The following is a 19,044-nucleotide window of genomic DNA, read 5'->3' as shown; positions in this document are numbered from 1 at the left end:
CAATGCCTGGATTTTGTCTGATTGGAAAATCATGTAACAATGTGTGTAATGCTATTAGAGGAGATGATACCAGGCTGTGGGTGATTACCAGCAGCTATAATGCAACATCATCAGAATCAGGAGGTACTAATAATCTGGCCGAGCTCACGCAGCTAGACAGATTATAGCTAGTGGGCTATTTCTGATGACCAGACGTTGTGATGCAACGACAGAGGAACAAGCCATGTGACTGAATTACTACTGTGTTAGAGTCCAGTTTTTTTAAATCAAACTTAATTCTTAATTCTTCAAGCTTAATGAAAACACAACATTTAATGAGATGCACATGCCATAAAGGTCCATTTTTGTTGCATGGGTCTGCAGATAATTTTCCCAAAAATCTTGGGCACCTTTTTAAAATACCAACCTCTAAGAAACATAGTTTTCATAAAGCTCATATTTCTGTATTGAGAATGTTTTTTTATACAGTTGTGATGTAATTTTCTAACCTAAAATTGTGTGCTTTCTTTAACTGTAAGTGAAAAATTATCATAATTAATAGAAATAAAGGCTTTAAAACATTAACCTGTGAGGGTTAAATCTGCATAATACATTTTACTTAGTGGAATAAGCTACAGAAATAATTTCTGTTTATTCAAAACATTGTTCACATCATGGCTGAGTACCTGCTGCCTTTTTCTGGGCTGAAGATGTGTGTTCTTGTTCTTCACAACGCTGTCATGGATGCAGTTTTTTTCTCTTATTGTTGATTCATGAACACTGAGGCAAATGAGGTTGGGAGTGCTTAAGTTATTAGTTCTTTTGTGACATCCTGGACGAGTCATTGATGCGCTATTGGTGTGATCTTGGTAGGCTGTCCACTCCTGTAAGGGTTTCCCCACCATGTTTTCTTCATTAGTGCAATATGACTCTCATTAGAGACTCACAGTAAGAGTCTCAAAACAGCAGCTGTAGCCAGATACAAGTATGTTTGTAAAACCATGTTTTTGAGGTGAAAATAATGAATTAAATTTTTTCCAGTCGCTGGGTAGACTGCTCACTATCTGGAGTATACGTTTGCTATGAATCCAAAGCAAAGAACATCAGCTTGATTTTATTAAAAAGAAATAGGTAGATCACATTTAATTTAACAAGAGGTGAGGATGTACCTGATATCAAAAGTTGTTAGATGATTGCAAACAATTAAATATGACAAAAAAGCAACACCAGAAAATCTTTAAAGGGAAAAATACACTCAGATCTACACTGTACTGTAGATTAGTTTGATTTTTTTTAAATATAAAGAACTGGTAAATGAAAAGTCTGAAATTTATTTCTTTGTATTTTAGTCATTCCAATTTAAAAGTGTCATTGTCAATATAATTTAGTAATACAAAAAATGTAAAGAAATCATATAATAATAAATTATATGGGTCTTTTAGAAGACCTTTTGTGTGTTCAGCGAAAGCGTTTTGATAACACCATTAATATCTTCCCAAATTACATCTACAGTAATGAGAAAAAGGCATCTACCTGTTGTATTGCAGCACTGCATTACATACAGGCATATTGCTAAAACATCTATAAATATACATTTCAAGATCACAATGTTTGATCCTGTGTGCAGATTAAAGCGTCAATAACCATTTTGCAAGGCTAAGCATACCTAAGTATATCTAAGCATTTCACAGACCTTGTCATCGTCCTCGCAGGTCATGACGTTAGAGAAGGGGATCTCAGCCTTAAACATTTTCCTACAGTGCATCAGCTGGACCAGCAGGTAGCACACCGTCTTAAACTTCATCCTCTTGGCTGGTTTGATGTCTGACAGGATGATACCAGGAAAAATCTGAAAGTTGAGATAATACGTGGTGTTAGCAACAACAGTAAACTGGAGCAGAATTGTCCTGTTTTTACTACAAAGATGTCAGGTACTAATAAGGGCCTTTTTTTATTCAAACAAACGATTCACCTGAAATCTCAACAAAATGAAGATTGGATATACTTATGCAGAGTTGGGCCTATTTAAAAAAAGCTGTGTTTGGTCTTGTTTTTATGGCTCAGAAGACTCAGGGAACCAATTTTAAAATCACAAACAACAATATAAAATTGCTGTATTCAATAAAAACAGAAGCAAACTGAGGCTATAAGACCTCAACTTATTGAGCTTTCACTTGTCTGTGCATGTTTGTGGATACTTCAGAGGATTTCATGCTTTAGTGTGTGTCATAATGATGCTATGACACACATACGCACTCACACACACACCCATTGATGGTGCACATGTGCAGTGTGTGTGAGATAGTTTTACTACCCATGTGAGATAGTTTTACTACCCATGTGTACGCCAGCTTAGCACATGCTCTGTCTCTCCCTCTGCATCAGAGGATTATTTATTACAATATGACACTGACAGCTGTGGCACTTCTGAAATCGTTTCGTGGTGGAAGAAACACAGCACGAAAGACGCGATGTGCCGTACTTTACGTCGGTGCGAAGGTACGATGAAGAACGTCTCGATGTGGTGCTTGTGCAGGAAGGCGTGCCTTTCATGGCCAAACCCTGGTTCCACCTCATAGTCTCCATTCAAACACTCCAGGGTGGTCCTTGTGATGTGCACCTTACTGAGAGCATGAGAGTCGCAGAAGATGAAAGCAGTTAGTGTTAAAAGTAAGTTGCTGAGGTTATAAATCATTATCTTCTTCATTATTTTTATCGGGCTAATAGCCCCTTGGTTTGTTCAAAACTCTTCAGAGTAAGAAAATTTACATCCTAATGACTCATTTAATCTTATGTGGAGAGGTAAAATCTTATTACTTTACATGAAGCAGGAGCAAACTGGGCCAAATAGATTACCTCATTTTACTGTTTTAAATGCAAATCTGCCTGTTACTGTGCATGGGTTTTAGAAAATGGAAATCTAATACCAGTGCTTGGCCCTGTTTCTGGCTGTTGATGCTGGCTTTTTAAGAAAAATCCAGCAAATTGGGAAATTGTCCGAACAGTATGCATACGGTGACTTTAGAAAGAATTTCACTATTTATTCATTTATTTTGGCATGTACATGAGTGGATTTCATATGGCAGGAATGATCTCTTTGATTCATTTCCAAAGATCCAGAGGTAACCCCTCTCACACCTTAAACCAGTCTGTCACGTCTTTTGAATTCAATAGATTCTCTAAGGGGTTCAGGGTCAGGCGAGTTTGCTGGCCAATCAAGCACAGTAACACCATAGTCACTGAACCAGCTTTTGAACCTATCACTTTGGCAGTATGGGCAGATGGCAAGTCTTCTGGGAAAATTTAATTTTGCATCAAGTCAACAAAAATCAAAGCTAGAATGGAATAGTTTAAATGAAATAATATTCATGTTAGAATGACCAAGAGAAAGTCCAGACAGAAATCTAATTGAGAATCTGTGGAAGACTTTATGATCAGATATTCTACATCTAATCTGACTGAACAAAATTTTCTTTGGAAGGAATGGGTAAAATATTTTAGATTTCTAATTTCTAGATGTGCAAAGCAACACAGCTCTTATACAACCCAAATAAAAATCTTTAAAACTTGTCTTTGTAACGTGTCCTAATTTGAAATTGTTCAAGAGATATGAATAATTTGCAAGTCACTATATGCTTTCTCTACATCCACAGACACTGTGCAACATCTTATGACTGTCTCCATCAACACTTTCGAAGCAAACCTCACATGTTGTGGAGCTCTTTCTCAGCAGCTGCTGCCCACTGAGGAACACTTCTCCTCCCATGCTTTCTTCAATAATTCCTTCCCATATTCTCATTGTACGGCTCATCAACTTTACCCTCTCTATTATTACAGCTCTGCACACTTCTGTCTTCATTGATTTGCTACACTGTCTGAATTGAACATATTTCTCTGCTGCTTTTTTTCAAACAACTCCATATTCCAAAAGCTACAACTTATTGAATAGATGTCACTCACCCTTGTTAGTTATGCTGTTTCTCATAATGTTTAAATCAGTTTACCTCAGAGTTTTTGAGAAGATGCTGATTCGTTTACCAGCATGTGTTAACTATGTGTTGCATCAGCCTTTTAAAAAAAAATAACATCCTCTGCACGTTTGGAAGCTGAGATCAGCTGCTGCATAAATGAGCAGTTTATTCACAAGCCAAACCAGTGTCATGCTGCCAGACTCTTTTTAGAGAAAAAGTGGGTTCTCCTTCTGCCCTTATTGATAAGTCATACTTGTTCAGTTTTCTTTTTAGTTGCCCTGCCATGAACTTTTGAAGAGCAAACTTAAGCCAGTAGAATCTGTGATAAGGCTGTGGATTATTTTTCATTTATGTGAGCTTTGCTTTTTTTAGAGCTGGCTGCACTGATGATGATCGTTTAATCAAGTGTGTTTGATTAGCATCACCTGGCTGCTGTTTTCCCTTTCAGATGGAGTTGCAGCAGCAAGGGTGTAGTTAGTTATTCACATACAACCTTTTGTTTTCATAATTAGGAACTCCAGCTGGATAATCTTTTTCATTGCTGACTTATCACTTAGTCCTCTATATATGGAATGCAACGTAACATGTGATTGACCAATTAAACATTTTGAACACAGCTTTTTCTTTTCTTTTCTCTGTTAGCTGTGTTTTGGTTCAGTCTGACAGGTTCTGACAGTCCCTACTGACCCAGGTAGCCCACCAGCCTCCATCACATTTGCCAGTGTAACATCGTTTGACCACACATCGTACTGCCACTTCCTCAGCCCCAACACGCCACACAGAACTCGTCCTGTATGCAGTCCAACTCGCATGTTCAGATCCACCTCGGTTGCTTCCACCACTGACCTATAGGTAGATGAAACATATTGTACATTATGCATTACAATTTTTTTTATTTCTTCTTATGCGGGTTATGAGATTAAAGTCAAACATCTTGAAACATTTCAGTCATCTCAGTTTTGCATCAGAGGTATATGCACACACACACTACCGCTGTGGAAACACTTTTTCACTTAATGGGTCTCTTTATTTTCATGACTATTTAAATTGTAGATTCTCATGGAAGGCAACAAAGCTATGAATAAACACACATGGAATTATGTAGTAAACAAAAAGTATGAAATACTATAATAGCCACCCTTTGCTTTGATGACTGCTTTGCTCTCTTGGCATTCTCTCCATGAGCTTCATGAAGTGGTCACCTGAAATCGTTTTCTGAAGAGTCTTGAAAGAATTTCCCAGAGGTTCGTTGGGGGGGGCTTAAGGTTATAATTTTTGTCATCACTACTTTAAGGAATCTAAACTATAAAACATATTTAAATTTCTTTTACCATTTTGCTTGCTACATAATTTCATGTGTTCATTCACAGTTTTGATGCCTGCAGTGAGAAGCCATGTACAATGTAAATGATCATAAACATAATGAAATCCATTAAATGAGAAAGGTGTTCTAAAACATCAGAATCAGAATCAGAAAAGCTTTATTGCCAAGTACGTTTTTGGACATACAAGGAATTTGTTTTGGCGTAGTCGGTGCAATACAATACAAATTAAACAGTATAAACATATCTACAATATAATATAAATATATGTGCACAGTTTGACCATTAGTGTATATATCACTTTTAAAATGATGAACTGCCTAAATGTCTCAACATTGCAAGTCTTTTACCATATAGCACCTACCAACTAAATCACCAGTAAACCTTACAAGGCTCTTCATCGACAGCTGGAGATCTGTCACTTTTACGTGACGTGGAACCGAAAGATAAATTGGAAAGCAGCATAGGCTTGACAACTGGTGGCATTGAGTGTGTTTATACAGAAGGAATTTGATAGAAAAAGTGCCGTCCATGTTAAAGGAGGGATGGCTCACGTACACATGCATGCACACATGCACGTGCATGCACACTGTAATAGATGGGTATGCACAGCAGAAACCTGCCCTATGAGATAAAGCATTGCTGCAGCAGCATTCATCCACTCAGCAGGGAACAAAGATGTCAGGTGAGTGTGCATATGAGAAAACGAGGCAAAGGTGCCATTCATTTGTGTCAACATGGTTGAGAGAGAAGGTGGACTGGTGTCTATTTCATTTGTTTTATTTCTTTGAGGTGTTCTTTATGGCATTTCTGTAGTTTCAGTCTTTTTTTAAACAATCACAAAGACTAAATCCAGAAATCTTTAAGATAATTTACCACATAAAGTCACACACTCCCTTGTCATTCGCTGGGCTTGCGTTGTCAGTCAGCTGCGTATGATGGTTGAGGAAAAAGAAATCCCTGGATTGCTAAGTTAAATAGCAAATCTTTATGCTACATGAAAACCCCACATTTGTCACTTTAACGCTTTAATCCTAAGAACACAGTTTTGCAGTGTGCATTAGTTATGTGATTAGCAGGAATAAAGCAAAGAGCAGAAGGTACAACAGTTATGAGAAAAGAACTAGGATTTTACATATTTTGCATGTATTCATGTTTTTGACAAATTCTTCCAGTTAGAATAATATTTTGAGGGTATTTTTGTAAACTTGAAGTCACATTTAAATAATAATAACACCAAATTGTTAATAGAATAAAACCATAAACTTAGCAGGGAGTGTTCCTTGTTTTACAAGTTTTGTAATTTAACAGCTCATTGTTTTTATTTTTATGAAACTAAACAGGCTAACAGCAAATCTAACTCAAGCTTTTTAATTATTTCTTTCTGTCCCAGAGTGACATTTTTGGACTCTGTTTGTGGCTTTGTGTTTGTTTACCTTTTTGTATCATGTTTTCTTGTCTCCCTCTTCTGCCTCCTAGTGTTTACTTCTTAAGTTCTTTTAAGGTTGTTTTCTTATTACTTTGTATGGTTTATTATTATTATTATTATTATTATTATTATAGTTATTGGTCTTCCCTGGATTCTCTAGTTTTATTTCTCTTTAGTGTCTTTGTGTTTAATTGTGTTATTATTTGTTCCTTTGCACTCTTCTTGTTTACTAGTTTATTTTTTTGTTTCCTTTCCAGTTAATACAGTCAGTGTGGTTAGGTTTGTTTACTTTTGTATTCAGATTTTCTTTATGGGTTCTTTGTTTGTTCTTAGGTTGTTATTGTTGTTCCTATGTTCCCTCTAGTTTCTCTGTTTACTTTAGTCATGATTATTGTAGTTTTCTTATTCCCCATTTGATTATTTATCTTTGTCTATAGGTTTGCTTGGTCTGTGTTTCTGTTTATTGTTTATTAACCTTTGTATTTGTTTCACCTGTTCCTTCTGCTTCCCTGCCTCCTTGTTGTACCTGTTCCCTGTTCCGTTGATTATCTGCCTTTTTTATCTCACAGTATATAAGTTGGTTTTCTGTCTTTTTTCGTTGCTAGTTCCTTGTGTTTGTCATACCCCGTTCTCAACCCACGTATTTGTGCTGAGTTTTTCCATGTACTTGCAGAACCTATCTTGTAAGTTTTTTGGATTTGGACTTTTGATTGTCTCTGCAGTGCCTTGTTTGGTTTCTTTGAAAACCTCTGGAAATAAAGCTGAAAACCTTTTACAACATGTTGCTGCCCAGCTCTTGTCTGCACTTTGGTTCGCCCGCAAACCACATTATGACACTTTCATGTTATTTTAAATTTTCTTTTTATTCTATGTACAGCTGCTGACAAAAGTAGATCCTTACTCTGATCCAGTAAATAGATTGCTTTACCACTGGAACCAGTACGAGTCCATTTCTTGCTAAAACTAGCTAATTGCAAACTTCATGTTTTTCTAAAACAATAAGGGTTTACACATATGCTCATACTAAAACCATAGCTTCGACATATTTCAGTTTCAGATGCTAGCCAAACACTTGTACAAATTAGCTCCTCTCTGAGATTATGTACAATAAAATCTTGTCTTGTTTTTTCCAGAAATCTCAGTGAATTTAGTTGGATTTCTCAGAAAATTTCTCATATGAGAAATTGAACTTAATTTAAACCATATATCTTTTAGAAATAAAATTCAAAGTCAAAAGTACAACATATGGTTTTACTTTTGTTGAATTCATAATTTTCCCTAAAATTATGCCCTCTGCGCCGCCATGCAGGCCTGTGGGGGATGTGTTTGTTTTCACTGTAGGTGTGCATTACTTACGCAATCGTATCAATCATATCCAATCCCATCTCCACACAGCAGTGAGCATGGTCTGCCTTGGGTTGCGTTAGTCCCGACACACAATAGTAACAGTCCCCTAAAATTTTTATGCGTCTGCAGTGATTCTCCTGCAAACACATAAAGAAAAGTACAGGTGAATATTTTAAACAGGTATTTAATCCACCTGTTTGGAAAGAACAATTTAGTCAAATTTGTAAGTATCTATTAGTTCATTCTTTAAGTTTAAGTGGTTTTATAATCATTGAATAGCTTATTCTTTAAAATTAAAATGCTGTCAGTGAGCAAATCTGGGATTGAATTCACAAACTCTGAATTGCATACATCACCTCTTTATACAGCAAGTTACCAAGTTATACAGATCGTACGGCACAACTGCACTAAAAGTCCATGAATAACTGTGAGTGTCAGTTGTGGTTACATATGATTAAATTACTGTTAAGATACAATTTAATCTCTGTTTGTCAAAACGTCCCAGAGACATATTCCCAGCACAGCCTCATTACTGCGTCACTAAAGCCATCTGTTTAGTATGGTTATTGACACTTCTGCTGAAATAATGATTGGTGCTGAACTTAAATTTTCTTTCAAAAATATTAATTAATCTCATATTATTCTGAGGAGGCATCTTGTCATCAAAGCCCATATGGCTTACTGTTTCCATGAAACGTAAATTAAATTAGATGCTGTTTCTTCAAACAATCATATGATTATATCTGCATGTTTATTATTACATTTGTGTGAACAAACTTAATGTTTTAACTAAACGACATTGTAACTGAAATATGACAATTAAATACAAGTTGAAAATAGCTGACACTCAAATCACAAATCAGCTGTGTTTAAGCTGCAGTTCAGGCTTTCTGGTGTTTCTGAATAATTTATAGAACTTGGTTTGTAAATCATCCAAAAGATTTTTGGACTTCTAACAGATTTTTATATGTTTGAATGGGATTCATAAGGGAGACTATAGGGACTTAATTGCTTGGTCTTAATAAGTTCTAAACCTGGATGAAAACATTGGTTAAATCAGCAGCACAGAAAGCCTGCACTATGGACCGGTGTATTTCCATCTAAGAATAGCAGTGAAATTTATTCTGATTCAGTGTTGATATCCGGTGCTCATTGGTAGCTCGGTACATTGTTTTCATTTGGTTGACGATTTTTAAGTTCAATTAAATTCCAGTTTATTAAAGGAGTAACATTACACTCAGGTCACAGGATGAGTCAATAGATTATAGTTCTTGTTTCACGACAAGTAGATGAGATTTTTCAATCTTTTTTGTTCCTTTTCTTTAATCAATAAATGAACACTTATAGCACATGAAACAAACTGATATCAACAAAAAATTCAAAATGATCAGATCATTTTAATATAAGAAGTAAATTATGTTGGATGTATTACAACTGGGGCTAAAAGAAGAGAGAAAATAAACTGTTTCATACAGCTGCTTTTCTCATTGTAGCAGAAATGTACTCGTACTCGTCATGTTCCGCTTTATCCGGGACCGGGTCGCAGGGGCAGCAGACTCAGCAGAGACACCCAGATGTCCCACTCCCCAGACACCTCCTCCAGCTCCTGCGGGTGGAGTCCAAGGCGTTCCCAGGCCAGCCGAGAGACATAGTCCCTCGAGCGTGTCCTGGGCCGTCCCCTGGGCCTCCTCCCGGTGGGACGTGCCTGGAACACCTCCCAAGGAAAGCATCCAGGTGGCATCCGGTATAGATGCCCGGGCTACCTCAAAAGGCTCCTCTCGATTTGGAGGAGCAGCAGCTCTACTCTGAGTTCCTCCCGGATGGCCGAGCTCCTCACCCTATCTCTAAGGGAGAGCCCGGCCACACCACAAAGGAAGCTCATTTCAGTCGCTTGTATCCAGGATCTCGTTCTTTCGGTCATGACCCAAAGTTCATGACCATAGGTGAGGGTAGGAACGTAGACCGACCGGTAAATCGAGAGCTTTGCTTTTCGGCTCAGCTCTCTCTTCACCACAACGGACCGGCACAGCGTCCCCATTACTGCAGCAGCCACACTGATCTGTCTGTCGATCTTTCGCTCCATTCTTTCCTCACTTGTGAACAAGACCCCGAGATACTTAAACTCCTCCACTTGAGGCAGGAACTCCCCTCCAACCTGCCTGAAGAGGACAAGCCACCCTTTTCCAGTCGAGTAACATGGCCTTGGACTTGGAGGAGCTGATCTTCATCCCAGCCACTTCACACTCGGCTGCAAACCACCCCAGCACATGCTGTAAGTCTTGGCTAGAGGGGGCCAGCAGGACCACGTCATCTACAAAAAGAAGAGACACTGGTCCCCAAACCAGACCCACTCCAGCCCTTGGCTCCACCTAGAAATCCTGTCCATAAAAGTTTTGAACAGGACCGGTGACAAAGGGCAGCCCTGCCGGAATCCAACATGCACCGGGAACAGGCCCAACTTAGTGACAGCAATGCGGACCAAACTCCTGCTCCGCTTGTACAGAGACTGGATGGCCCCTAATAAAGGGCCCCCTATTCCATACTCCTGGAGCACCCTCCACAGGGCACCACAAGGGACACAGTCGAATGCTTCCTCCAGGTCCACAAAAAACATGTGGACCAGTTGGGCAAACTCCCATGAACCCTCAAGTACCCTGTAGAGGGTATAGAGCTGGTCCAAAGTTCCACGGCCAGGACGAAAACCACACTGCTCCTCCTGAAACCGAGGTTCGACTATCGGCCGGACTCTCCTCTCCAATACCCTGGCGTAGGCCTTACCAGGGAGGCTGAGGAGTGTGATCCCCCTGTAGTTGGAACACACCCTCTGGTCACCCTTCTTATGAAGGGGGACCTCCACCCCAGTCTCCCAGTCCAGAGGCACTGTCCCCGACCGCCACGCAATGTTGAAGGGGGGTGTCAACCATGACAGCCCCACAACATCCAGAGACTTGAGGTACTCAGGGCGGATTGGAGCAGAAATGTTAACAACACAATTATCAAGGATGGGTTTCTAGATTTTTTTTAAAGGCATTGCTTTTGGACTTTTATAAGTCCTATTAATAAAATTAAGAATCTCAAATATTTTATTTTCAAATTTTGAGTAAAAGTTTGAAGAATCACAAATTGCATTTTAAGGGATCTGTAATTCTAGCAAAATAAATTAGTCACTTTAAGTACTCTAGTTGTCAAGCAGGACTCAAAGATGGTGTTGATGCTACAAAAAGCAGAGAAATAGGACGTATTTTTGTTTTAACAAAGTTTAAAAAGTTTTCCCAGATCCCAAATAGTGTGATAATAAATCTCTGTTCACTATTTAAGTGTCTAGTTTAGATTGATTACTTGAAGTGTTTCAGATTTTTGCACTACAGAAGATCAACCAAATTCCAGATTCCTGGTTTGAAACATATTTGAGATTTTAATCTGTGAACCGCAATCTGCAAATCAGGGATGGTAATTTCACCATCACTAGCTAGTAACAGTAAATGATAATATTTTCTTTCTTTTCTTCATTTCTGTCTGCTTTTTTCCCACTTGACAAATGGGTGCCATAAAAACATTTTACAAGTAGTGGTTACTTTGATGCTAATTTAGCCAAACAAAGCTACACTAACTGCAACTAAATATTTGAGAGGTCCCCAACCTTTCAGTTTCTGACTCACAAAACATTATAAGTGATTCTGATTATCAGTTGAGTATTCCAGCATTACCACAAAATCAATTAAACAAAAGCATGATCACAACACAAACTGCATCAGCAGCCAATATATAGCTTTTTTCATACTGTTTTTAAAAAAAATATCATCTAACGTTTGCAGCCTGCATTGCTGCACCATTTTAAATTCTAAAGAGTATCGCAATACCCCACATTTGTCAATTTGCTACCACAGGTCGGGTTCCATTCCCAGTTTTGGTAGCCAATACTCTAAAAGAGAACTATCAGGAAAAGTTTGTATAAAAAAATCCTGTTTCATCCCAACTAATTCCTAAAAATTTGATTCACATCAATACTTGATGTTTCAAAATTGTTTCACTTGGAAACTGACAAAGTTCAGTTGAATTTAATGAAAACTTCTTAAGGAAACTTTAAACAAATTGTGACTGTTTCTTCATTGGTCAGATAAATCTTCAACATTAATTCTAGCCACCTGACACATGACTTACACAGTCTGCGAGCTGCAGCTGCGTCCCTGATCATGTACATCAGAAATGTTGCTTGTGAAACCATTTGTGCGTTTGTTGTTGGGACCAACTCTAATTGCTACGACATGCTCTTGAAGTAGAATCCCGCCCACACGTTCCCCAGACAGATCCTTCTATTTGTCACAGTGCACATTGTGCAGAGCTGTTGAAGTCGGAACACACGCAAAAAAAAAATCTCACACCTTAGCAGCACATTACCAGTCAAGAAAACACAAACACCTGCATCCTTACATGTGAACACCCTGTACTACACTGTACTTCAATTTGGTTTCATGCACAGTGTTTCCTTTTGGTAACTGTTTCACTCAGTTATCAGACATAATGATGGCAAACCCGCAAAGCTTCCCCTGCAGGCAGCATATGAGTGACAAACACATACGTGCATACAAACACCCACATGCAAAGATATAGGGAGGATTCATGACAACTACAGGGTGAGAGGCAGAGATGAGAAGAGAGAAGATGGGGTCTTCTGGTTTTCTGCTCATGGGAGCAGAAAGATACTGGCGTGGGAGGATATGAGAATTCAGAACGTGGATGATTATCCCTGCCCAAGGAACAGAAATCTGTGTTTGTGTGTGCATATTTATGCATCTTTGTGAGAAGAAATGAGAGAAAAATTGTCAACTGACAGAAAAATATGTCTCAGGAGAACAGCATCATTGTTTGCTTTCAGGGTAAAATCTGAGAGTTTAAACCAGCTGATGTAGAGGCTGGGCTGATGTACGCCTGTCCTCACCTGTCACCTGGTTGACGGTTTTGTTTAGGTTTGTATCAGTGATGGTTAAGTTTAGTTTAAGCCCTAGGGGAATAAATGTGTTGTGTAACATACAACACTCAGGCTCAGCAGTTGTAACAGAGCTGGTTTCAAAGCAAATGTCTCTCTGGTTAACGTGACAGAGTATACATCTCAATTAGAATGCAGCTGCTGCACACATGGTTGCAATGTATCCTCATCACAAGACGTCCATAAAATGAGTTTGCAAAGCATTAGAGCAGTGATAGTGAATCACATATCACCTTATATCTTGCTCTTTTTGGCCCCTCAGTCAATTTTCCTACATTAATCCGTGACTGATTGCAGCAAAAGAGAATTAACTCAATGGGGATTATCCTACTGATCATGTGACTTTGTGCATGTGCATGCGTATTATAAAACAAGAGTAAACTGTCCGATGAGATGTTCTGGTGTTGTGGCAGAAGAGGTCACCCATGTGGCACAATGAGGGGTGTGGGGAAAGTGAGGGAAAAAGAAAACAAGCAATGTATTTATAGATTTAATAAAGAGGAACCAGAGTTACAATGAAATAAAAATTAAATGATAGAAATGAAATTGGTAGAAAGCCCTAGGGTTGGAAAGTAGGGTAGCTTAAGGCTTTGTTTTAGTTAACATATATTTCTCAGTATAAAGCTGTGATTTAATTCTCGAGCATAGGTAATTTCTCAAGCCAGTTCTGCCATCATTATAAACAGAGGTGGCTTTTTATTTATTTTTAATGCCACTTCTGGTGCACGACTTTTAGCCCGTTTAATAAGTAGTAGCAGAAGAAAAGTCCTCCTGTTCAACACGTTGCTAACTTTACTGCTCATGACAAGATGAGCATGGAGCACCCATAGAAAGAAGCCGATGTTGAATTTCATACCCGTAGAGTTTGTTTTTCTTTTTTTCTTGTGTAACCTTCTGCATCAGCCATATGCCTTGTAAACTATTTTTTTCCTGTGTTTAGTTTGTGCTATTTCCTTCCAGAGACTCTCCAATGGTCTGACTGTGAAAATTATGTTCGGGTTTAAAGCAGTAACATGTCATTGATCAGGCTATATAGATTTGACTAAGGTTGAGGTGGTAAAATACATTTTAGCATAGCTGTGCACTATAACGAAGCAAGCAGGTTGTAGCTACAACATACCAGACGACCTGTTTACATCTATGAATTACACTCACTGCGATTACACTCTTAAAAAGAAGGGTCTGCTTTTACAGAAATAATCCTGCTGCACAGGAGGAATGACAGTAGATGAAGAGTGATCACAGGGGGTACGTTCTTGTTACAAATTCTTGTAACAGATTAAACAAATCTGACCACAACATTTTTAATAAGGGTATTTAAAGCAACACCATTGTAATTTTGGGATACCTCTGCATACCTTATTACTGTATTAATGTCCAACCCTTTTCCAGTTGGAAGTCTAAAATCCACTGGGATTTGCTAATTGTTGGGCTAAGTCAGGGGTCGGCAACCCGCAGCTCTCCAGCCTTCTTTTTGTGGGTTAGGGTTCCTTTTCCCTAACTGCCAAAAAAGCTGGCTTACCTATGTGCTTCATATGTGGTGAGAAATTAGCAAACAATAAAAAAATTGAACGTTAAAGGACATTTTCAAAACACGCACTCGGCATTAGTACCCAATAGTACGGCAAAAGTACCCAACTGAAGATGAGCGAAAGAGAGCTATTTCCGAACTACTTTGGAAAGAGCAAACATACTTTCAAGAATTGAATCAACTCTCCAAACACAACTACAGCTGCTAGTTTCCATGAGATCGTAAGGAGGCGGAAACCGTTCACAGATGGAAGATACATGAAGGTGATAATAAACATGAGGATATTAATTGTCATAATAAAGTATCTCAAAACCTTTTTCTACTAATTGCTGTTTGCATGTGAATTTAAGCTGTTATATTGATATGTAATGTAAGTGCTTTAAATTCGAAACTCTATTGCATCTATGTTTGAGACTCTTATTTTGAAGGAAGAATTGAAGTGTTTCTTAAGTTGCCTCCACCTTGTTAAAATTGTTTATCTAGTACCATTTTAAGTACTTGGTAAAAAAAAAACTGGCAATGACAGCCAACATACAAACAATCTGTAAGAACTGTAAAAATACTGTGACTGGCTAACCAGTAGTCAGTATCGACGCTAAAGTTAGCATCTTCTTTGGAGCTTCCTATCTGCACTAAACTACTACTGATACTACTACATTAAACTGCTACTAAACTAAATTACTTCCTTTTATAACAACAAAAGCAAACCAACACCTTTCGTATCATTTCAAAAAGGAATAGTGTCAAGACTTGCTTTAGGATAGTAGTAACCTGTAATAGAGTGGCAACCTGTCTGGAGAGTAATGCGCTTCCTGCCGTATTACAGCAAGGATAGATTCCAGCCTGTGGCTACAACCAAGACAAAGCCTCTTTAGAAAATATGTGGATGGATGCTACCAGTTGAGAAGGTGTTGTGAAGTTTTCATATACTTAAGTCGATTAATGTCCTCTGAGTTGACCGAAACAGGAATGTGTGTGCTTGTGTGTGGCTCTATAGTGGTCTGCCGGCAGATAACCTATCTCTGACCTAATCTTCTTTCCTTGAGAACAACGCTACATAGGCTTACTAGTGCACAGTGCGTGCCACCGTGCACATTAACAGTGGTCTCAGTTGTGCCTTATCACACACATACACGTTCACAGACTCACACTTAAACAATCCGCCTCCTCAGCCCTCATCTCTGTTTAAAAATCAGCCTACTCTTCTCCACTTTTTGACCTTCTTCTTCCTCCTCCTTAGTGTCAGTCAAGCCTCTCCAGCCTTACTTTCACAAATTGGATCGATACATATAGGACTTGGTATAATAACTGAATTCCAGGACTCAATAATACATTCAGTTTCTTGGAGATGAACAGCTCAATGAAACACAAACTCACTAGCTGCTTCTATGTCTGTGGGCATGTCATATCACCCATCTCAAATACATTGGTTCTTAGCTCAGATATCCCAGTTGATTTTATGATGTTCAAGCCAAACTATTCATGAAGCAGAAGACCACATTTTTCTTCCAAACACTCTGTACCTGGAACAGCACTGTAATATCAAAAGGTGGAGAGTACACACACCTAACAGTTCAGTGAATTACTTCACATGAAAGCATCATCTGCAAGAGCAAGACGGGACTTAATATAAAACTGTAGCTGTATGTGTCAAGTCAGGTATGTCTTTGGAAACAAATAATAAAATTATGAACTCTTCAGATGACATTTAAACTCTAACAGCATTCCAGTTAATTACCAGTCTGGGTTTGGATCTAATCATAGCGCAGGATCTGCACTACTAAAGGTTTTAAATTATCTCAGATACAATACAGACTAGAACAAACCTGTTATAATTAGACCTTAGTGCTTCTTTTGATACTGTTGACCACGCTACTCTACTAAACAAACTCAGACACACTGGACGTCCTGGAATTGTCAGCTCACATCTTAGCAATAGACAATTATTTGTAAATATCTGAAATTGTTCAAGTGAATGTTATGTTCTAAACCTGGGTGTTCCACAAGGCTCAATTTTAGGTTCCAGTGTTTTTTTTGTTTTTTTTAATATGCCGCTGTAAAATGGTGTCATCAAAGGACATGGCATTAATTTTCCATAGCTACACTGATGTCATACAGCTATATTATTATATATTGTATATTGTTGTGTCTTTTGATGAAATAATAAATAATAATTACTGCAGTTTAAGTTATTTATAATCTTGGCAAGTACTATGTTTTTGAGAATATTGCTTTTTCACAGTTTTCAATAAACCACCACTACTATGATTGAATGATTTAGCTTTCTTTTTCAATTCTTTATTATCTTGTCAGTATTATTATTTGTTGTACCTCTGTTTTTCCTTAGTTTGAGCATTTTAATGTGTGTGTCTCAAGTGGTTTTGCATCTGTCCTTCTGTTTTTAACCTCTGTAAAGTATTTTTGTGATACACTTGGCTGTATGAAAAGTTTGCAAAAGTAGTTGAAAACAGTTGTTGTTGTTTTTTGCACCTAAGTTACAAATACTAACAGATGCTGGTCTATCAAAATCTCATTTTAAAACACTATGTTTGAGGTTGTAACATGGCAAAATTGCAAAAATTCAAAAAGTATGAAAACTTAAATTTACTTCATATCACATCACTCTTAATGCCTTATGACCTACTTATGTAGTATCGGATTTTGACTTAATGTCTGTGAATGCCTAGTATCAGGTAGGCGAAAACTTGGTCAGGACACTTATACAGTAATTCCATCTGTTCCATCTCTTGCGTCAATTTCTTGATGTTATCATTGTTATTTGAAGTCAAACAGTTTGTGTGTAGAATAATTAAGAACACTTACCGTTGCCAGTTCATCAAACTTCCCAAAGAGTTCATTGAGCAGCTTGACCAGTTCCTGAGCAGTGCACTGAGAAGCCAAGCTGGTGAATCCCACAATGTCTGCAAACAGGATGCTGAAGGGAAAAACAAGAAGCCATTTTAATCTGCTGATTGTTTCTCTCCTGTTGTTTCAACCTAATTAATGTACCTGCTATTTTATTACAAAAAAATGACCAAACAGATGCAGTTAGTGGACTGTGTTATGGTGCTGTGTTTTCCCCTCCTTGGAGCTAAACACAGAGATCACTCTGAAGGAAGAGTAATTGGCTAACAGTGATCAGCAATGAAGTAAACAGCAAGTACTATAATGCAATCCCTGAAGTGAAGGTGTCTCTTATAGTCCAGCCAGTAAAACAATTATGGAGCTGAAGTGCCTGCTGCTGGCAAAGTAGTGCATGAGGAAGGTGTTGAAAACCACTTAGCCTCTCATTCATTTGCTCAGAGGCAGCCCAGATGGCAGCAAAACAAGGTGTTATGGATCTTATTGACTCAGCGGAAACTCACTGCTCTCAGCGGAGCATGCAACAGAGCTTGAGAAGGATTTAGCTTAATCATGATAATTGACTCTCAAGTTTTGAGACACATCATAAAGAGTAAACACAGAAAAGTACTTAACATCATTCCTGTAAAGTTGTCATGCTGGCTCAGCTCTGTGCCAGGTTCATTTCATATTTCCTTTGTGTTCTTTGTTCATAAGTGGAACAGATTTTTTAGGTTGTGAAGTGAAATTCAAAACCCTGGTACCTTTTCTAACACTGGTTTTAATAGCATAAATGCAGATAACCACATTTCAACGAATGTTTTCCCCCAAAAAAGGCTACTGTGTATATTTTTATGAAGTAACTTATTAGAAACAGTAAGCATTTTTTAATATTAGTCTTGTGCTTTACACAAAATAATTTCAAACAAGTTCTGGTTATGTTGTGCATGTGGCAATGTACTGTATTCTCCACATATCTGGACTACACAGTAGTGTTTAAGACAGAAGCTCTTTCTTCAAAAGAAAACATGATCTGGCAAAAATCTCCCCAGACCTTGTTGAAGAGTGCATTATCGCCTGATTAAACCAAACTGGATTTTTTGCAATACAATTGTAAAAGGGATCTTTGTCACAAAAACAAAAGAACACCATTTCCACAGTAACAAAGTGGAGGCAGCATCATGCTGTGAGATCACTTTTCTTCAGATGGAACTGGAGTTTGCGTCAAAATAAGTGAATTTAGGCACCGTTCCCAGTATCAGTTGACTTAACCCCAAATGTCACTGCTACCTGCTAAAAATATACAAATGAGAAAGGGTTTCTTTTTGTTGGGACCCACGGCCATGGATTGCAACATTAAAATCCGGTACAAACCTTTCTGGAACTTTCAAAATAAAGTGCATTTAACCTACTTCCGGCACAGCCAAGCAAACTGTAACAGCGGGCTTCCCATGATGCCACTGCCCGTATAAAACCCCCACTTCTACCACAAGTCGCTCTCTTCCATGACGGTGACGACCGTGACAAGGAAGGCACAGCGCGCTAATGTTTCTTTGCTGGCAAACAGACATAACTCTTAAACTAGATCCGAGAGTGTCATATTAGAGTTGCCAACCGTCCCTTGAAAAACGGAATCG

General features: G+C 38.2%; 1 protein-coding gene across 1 annotated transcript in view; it reads right to left on the bottom strand.

Moving 5' to 3' along the window:
* Nucleotides 1-19,044, bottom strand: part of LOC124874521 (adenylate cyclase type 1-like) — a 66,888-nt gene that overhangs the window by 32,354 nt on the left and 15,490 nt on the right. The window contains exons 4-8 of the mRNA XM_047375913.1: nucleotides 17,390-17,501; nucleotides 8,058-8,185; nucleotides 4,638-4,796; nucleotides 2,462-2,603; nucleotides 1,673-1,828 (exon numbers count right to left, since the gene is read on the bottom strand). Of these exons, the coding sequence (XP_047231869.1) occupies nucleotides 1,673-1,828; nucleotides 2,462-2,603; nucleotides 4,638-4,796; nucleotides 8,058-8,185; nucleotides 17,390-17,501 (697 nt within the window). The remainder of the gene's footprint in view (nucleotides 1-1,672; nucleotides 1,829-2,461; nucleotides 2,604-4,637; nucleotides 4,797-8,057; nucleotides 8,186-17,389; nucleotides 17,502-19,044) is intronic.

The sequence above is a fragment of the Girardinichthys multiradiatus genome, chromosome 9 (assembly GCF_021462225.1).
Source record: "Girardinichthys multiradiatus isolate DD_20200921_A chromosome 9, DD_fGirMul_XY1, whole genome shotgun sequence".
Taxonomy (NCBI): Eukaryota; Metazoa; Chordata; class Actinopteri; order Cyprinodontiformes; family Goodeidae; genus Girardinichthys; species Girardinichthys multiradiatus.
Note: the sequence above shows the minus strand (reverse complement) of the source record. Positions and strands in the feature narration are given on the sequence as shown.